This window comes from Mustelus asterias, unplaced genomic scaffold (genome assembly GCF_964213995.1).
Source record: "Mustelus asterias unplaced genomic scaffold, sMusAst1.hap1.1 HAP1_SCAFFOLD_1432, whole genome shotgun sequence".
In the NCBI taxonomy this organism is placed as follows: Eukaryota; Metazoa; Chordata; class Chondrichthyes; order Carcharhiniformes; family Triakidae; genus Mustelus; species Mustelus asterias.
The window spans coordinates 86,842-92,841 of record NW_027591377.1 but is presented as its reverse complement, the minus strand read 5'-3'; the positions used below and the strand labels follow the sequence as shown (position 1 = coordinate 92,841).

The 6,000-nt window shown below is 47.5% G+C and overlaps 1 protein-coding gene across 1 annotated transcript in view; it reads right to left on the bottom strand.

Annotated features, from left to right (window-relative positions):
• Positions 1–1,088: 1,088 nt before the first annotated feature.
• LOC144488275 (neurofibromin-like) overlaps positions 1,089–6,000 on the bottom strand; it is a gene marked incomplete at its 3' end in the record, with an annotated part of 72,997 nt that continues 68,085 nt past the window's right edge. The window contains exons 15-17 of the mRNA XM_078206318.1: positions 4,527–4,658; positions 2,504–2,639; positions 1,089–1,246 (exon numbers count right to left, since the gene is read on the bottom strand). Of these exons, the coding sequence (XP_078062444.1) occupies positions 1,089–1,246; positions 2,504–2,639; positions 4,527–4,658 (426 nt within the window). The remainder of the gene's footprint in view (positions 1,247–2,503; positions 2,640–4,526; positions 4,659–6,000) is intronic.

Genomic DNA, 6,000 nt, shown 5'->3' with positions numbered 1-6,000 from the left:
CGGGGGGGTGGGGGGGATGGGTCGGGGGGGGTGGGGGGAATGGGTCGGGGGGGTGGGGGGATGGGTCGGGGGGGGGGGGGGGATGGGTCGGGGGGGGGGGGGGATGGGTCGGGGGTGGGTGGATGGGTCGGGGGGGGGGGGATGGGTCGGGGGGGGGGGGGATGGGTCGGGGGGGGGGGATGGGTCGGGGGCGGTGGGGGGGATGGGTCGGGGGAGTGGGGGGATGGGTCGGGGGGGTGGGGGGATGGGTCGGGGGGATGGGGGGATGGGGTGGGGGGATGGGGTGGGGGGGTGGGGGGATGGGTCGGGGGGTGGGGGGATGGGTCGGGGGGTGGGGGGATGGGTCGGGGGGGTGGGGGGATGGGTCGGGGGGGTGGGGGGATGGGTCGGGGGGGTGGGGGGATGGGTCGGGGGGGTGGGGGGATGGGTCGGGGGGGTGGGGGGATGGGTCGGGGGGGTGGGGGGATGGGTCGGGGGGGTGGGGGGATGGGTCGGGGGGGGTGGGGGGATGGGTCGGGGGGGGTGGGGGGATGGGTCGGGGATGGGTCAGGGGGGGGGATGGGTCGGGGGGGGGGGGGATGGGTCAGGGGGGTGGGGGGGATGTGTCGGGGGGGCGGGGGTCAGGAATGGGGCGGGACTTGACGGATGGAGCTGATTGTTCCATGAAGAGAGATGAAGTAAAGTCGACCCATTTACAAACTAGAAGGTGGATCTCATTGAAACATAAAATTCTTCAGGGGCTTTGAAATGATAGACACTGGGAGCATGTTCCCCAGGCCATAGCTGAGCAGTCTGGAACTAGGGGTTATGGTCTCAGAGCAAAGCGATCACCATTTAGGAGGGAGAAGAGGGGACATTTCTTCATTTAGAGGGTTGACGTCCTCTACTATCCAAAGCTGCACATGCTCAGGTTGTTGAATATATATCCAAGTCAGAGATCAACCAGACATTAACAAAATCAAGGGATGTAGGGATTGTGCAAGGAGATGTAACTGAACTGCAGTGGAGGAGCAGGCCTGAGGGATTGAATGACCTACTCTGCTCCTATAGATGATCTCATACTGTGCACTTTTATTGTGCTTTCTTACCTAGCATTATTTTGGATTTGGCCTGCGAAGGCTGACCCATGTCCAGACTCATAGACTTGCGTGTCCTGGGGCTAATTTGCCCCATTGTTGGGTAGTTAGCAGCCAAATTTCTGTTCGAGGTCTTGGGTGAAACCCACGGCTGGCTCTCTCTTAAAGCTCTGTAAAGAGAATTGGAAACAGGTGAGAGTCCATTTGGATACACTCGGAGAAAATGTAACCTGTCCATTCTGGTCAGTGAAGAGGCTTCAGAAAAATGCAATACAACCTCTGGTAATATACCAAAAACACACAAGGGAGAAAGATGGAATATGATTCTTAACACGCTGCTGAAGACAACTAGTTCATTTGAGCTTTAACTTTGGGGTAATGCTTCTCCAGAGACGGATTACCAATTGCAAGGGTGTTTAGCATATTCAGATTGTACCCTGTAAGCTGATTCCGAGCTAAACTGCTTCCATCGAGAAAATAACCTGATCTTGAGTTGAGGAGCTACTGTGCCCATTAATTTGTCTCTGCAAAAACGTCATGCAACTTTGCATCCTTCAAGCATCCATATTTACCATCGGATAAACTGGGTAATAAAGGTTACTGAACCTACCGGCGCAGTGCAACTGAGACGACACCCATGGTCAAATGTGCGCTCAAAATGTCCAACTCTACCTCCCCAACTATCTCAAGACCACTTCAGTGCCATATATCCACGGCCACGGAATTACTCAAGTACTGTATAATCATAGAGTCATAGAAACCCTACAGTGCAGAAGGAGGCCATTCGGCCCATCGAGTCTGCACCGACCACAATCCCACCCAGGCCCTACCCCCACATATTTACCCGCTAATCCCTCTAACTACACATCTCAGGGACAATTTTTAACCTGGCCAATCAACCTAACCCGCACATCTTTGGACTGTGGGAGGAAACCGGAGCACCCGGAGGAAACCCACGCAGACACGAGGAGAATGTGCAAACTCCACACAGACAGTGACCCGAGCCGGGAATCGAACCCGGGACCCTGGAGCTGTGAAGCAGCAGTGCTAACCACTGTGCTACCGTGCCGCCCATTGATAGCCCATTCAGCCCAACTGGTCTATGCGCGTGTTTATACATCACAAGAACCTTCCTCCACCCCGCCCCTCATCACCCAACAGCAGAGACGTTGATTCCTTTCTTTGTCCTGTGTTTATTTAGCTACCCATTACAATCAGTAACGAGAATAGACACATTATTCAATTCACAATTCAAACAGAAACAAGTCAATTGGAGCTAATCTGGTGAAAGACACTCGTCATTTTTGGAGTTAACATTTACAGAAGAGGAATCACGCTACCCAGTTATTGCCAGAAAGCCAGGAACAGGTAAACACAGACAAAAGGGGTTTGAAAAAAGGCAAACAGTAAAGCAAATATGCACAGACCTGGAGCCTGGATCAGCATGGTGCATGGAATATGTATCCATTGGCACATTCTCCATGGAAATTTCAGACATTAACAGAGACTTCCTGTGTTTCAGACTGCATCGACTCCTCACCTCCTCTGAAACAGTTAGCAAGGCTGTGAAAAAAAACAGTTTTTAGTGTCTTGCTCAGGGAAGTTCCTCTTCAGAGTCAATCAAGATTACACTGGTCCCTGGGATTCACCATTTCAGTCACTAATATCAGAATTAATATTGAAGGACTGCCTGACATTGATGTTGGAATACTAGACTCCCCTTTATCAGAGGGAGGTTATCCAACCGTCTCTACTTGACGCCTGATGGGGCACTGGGGATGGGTCCAGAGATCAACTGCCCTCGAGTACCTCAAAGCGGTAACTCTCCATGTATCGCTCTGCAGTGAGTGGCTGCTACAGTAAATCAAATGACTCATACTAACAATTTCTAGTTTAGGATCTAGAGGGGGCATACCAGTTGACTTTTCCTTTCCCAAGTGAACCTAATGCAATATTTGCTCACTGCTGCCCAGTCAACTCAGCACGGACAGCGATTGAAAGCAGGGACCTTCTGGGCGATCTTTACCAACTGAGCCACTGGGGGTGTTAGAAACACTGTCATAGAGTCATAAAGGTTTACAGCATGAAAACAGGCCCTTCGGTCCAACCTGTCCATGCCGCCCTTTGTTTTTAAACCCCTAAGCTCGTCCCAATTGCCCGCATTTGGCCCATATCCCTCTATAACCATCTTACCCATGTAACTATCTAAATGCTTTCTAAAAGACAAAATTGTACCCGCCTCTACTACTACCTCTGGCAGCTTGTTCCAGATACTCACCACCCTGCGTGAGAAATAATTGCTCCTCTGGAGCCTTTTGTATCTCTCCTCTTTCACCTTAAACCTATGCCCTCTAGTTTTAGACTCCCCTACCTTTGGGAAAATATATTGACTATCTAGCTGATCTATGCCCCATATTATTTAAGAAACCTCTATAAGATCACCCCTCAGCCTTCTACGCTCCAGAGAAAAGTCAACTGGTATGCCCCCTCTGGATCCTAAACTAGAAATTGTTAGTATGAGTCATTTGATTTACTGTAGCAGCCACTCACTGGAGTCTATCCAGCCTCTCCTTATAACTCAAACCATCAAGTCCCAGTAGCATCCGAGTAAATCTTTTCTGCACTCTTTCTAGTTTAATAATACCCTTTTTAATAATAGGGTGACCAGAATTGCACACAGTATTCCAAGTGTGGCCTTACCAATGTCTTGTACAACTTCAACAAGACATCCGAACTCCTGTATTCAATGTTCTGGCCAATGAAACCAAGCATGCTGAATGCCTTCTTCACCACTCTGTCCACCTGTGACTCCACTTTCAAGGAGCTATGAACCTATAACCCTAGATCTCTGTGTTTAATCTGGCTTTCTAACTTGGTTACCCTTAATGGCCAACTTTTGGTTGCTTTCATATCTCAAGCAACATGCCTCAGAGTATCCCCGCTGCCATCAGATGTTTGAATGGACATGTCATTCTACCTCGCATTAAGTTGATCTTTCTCTACACCCTAGCTATGATTGTAATACTACCTTCTGCACTCTCTCGTTTCCTTCTCTATGAATGGTATGCTTTGTCTGTATAACACGCAAGAAATAATACTTTTCACTGTATGTTAATACATGCAATACATGTGACAATAATAAATCAAATCAAATCATTCAATCTCTCTTTCTCCCCTCCCCCACCACCGCACAATGTCACCAACTTTTCATGAAAATCCAGATGGCTAAATTAGCACATCAATTATATAAGGGGACAAATCTCAGCTGATTAAATTACTTTGATTGGATTTATTGTCACATGTATTAGTATACAGTGAAAGTATTGTTTCTTGTGCGCTATACAAAGCATACCGTTCATAGAGAAGGAGAGAGTGCAGAATGTAGTGTTACAGTCATAAGTCATAATACATAAGCATTTATTAATATAAAGGCAAAGAAAAAAATCTCACCAGCAAGATAAGCAACACTTTGAGTGTTAACTTCAAACTTGTCACAATTTCTGTGCTTGCCAACCAAGGCTAGTAAGGTGTGCAAAATTCTCACTGTTCTGGCCACAGTGGTGGGAGATGGATGCCTGTACCCTAAGGAGTGGAGAAAAAAAACATCTTCAGATTTTTACTGAACAGCTTCAGTGGCTACCCTAAAAGAAATACTGAAAACCAACTAGTGATTTGTGGATTGCCACCCAAAATGGTTACATACAGATGCCGTGAGCTTGATTAAGCATTAAGTTGTTATAAGCTAACACACAAACCGGATGGAACCATACATTTAAAAATGATCTATTTATTTCTGCTATTAAAGATATATAAAAACAAACTTAATACAAAAGTGACAATGGTCAGAGCTAGAAAGAGGACATTAATCACAGCAAACAATTCAATGTCAAAGATGTAATTGGGATGAAGCCACTAAAGTTTTGTTCATTAGGTTCATCGAAGTGGACTGGAAATATAACATGAACAAAGAAAATTACAGCACAGGAACAGGCCCTTTGGCCCTCCAAGCCTGCACCGACCATGCTGCCCGACTTAACTAAAACCCCCTACCCTTCTGGGACCATATCCCTCTCTTCCCATCCTATTCATGAACTTGTCAAGACGCCCCTTAAAAGTCACTACCGTATCCGCTTCCACTACCTCCCCCGGCAACGAGTTCCAGGCACCCACTAATCTCTGTGTAAAAAATCTGCCTCGTCCATCTCCTTTAAACCTTGCCCCTCGTATCTTAAACCTGTGCCCCCTAGTAATTGACTCTTGCACCCTGGGAAAAAGCTGCTGACTTTCCACTCTGTCCATGCCTCTCATAATCTTGTAGACTTCTATCAGGTCTCCCCTCAATTTCCGTCGCTCCAGTGAGAACAAAGCAAGTTTCTCCAACCTCTCCTCATAGCTAATGCCCTCCATACTAAGCAACAGCCTGGTAAATCTTTTCTGTACCCTTTCCAAAGCCTCCACATCCTTCTGGTAGTGTGGCGACCAGAATTGAACACTATATTTCAAGTGTGGCCGAACTAAGGTTCTCTAAAGCTGCAACATGACTTGCCAATTTTTAAACTCAATACCCCGGCCGATGAAGGCAAGCATGCCATATGCCTTCTTGACTACCTTCTCCACCTGCATTGCCACTTTCAGTGACTTGTGTACCTGTACACCCAGATCCCTTCGCCTATCAATACTCTTAAGGATTCTGCCATTTACTGTATATTTCCCATCTGTATTAGACCTTCCAAAATGCATTACCTCACATTTGTCCGGATTAAACTCCATCTGCCATCTCTCCGCCCAAGTCTCCAACTGATCTATATCCTGCTGTATCCTCTGATGGTCCTCATTGCTCTCCGCAAATCCACCAACCTTTGTGTCGTCCGCAAACTTACTAATCAATCCAGTTACATTTTCCTCCAAATCATTTATATATATT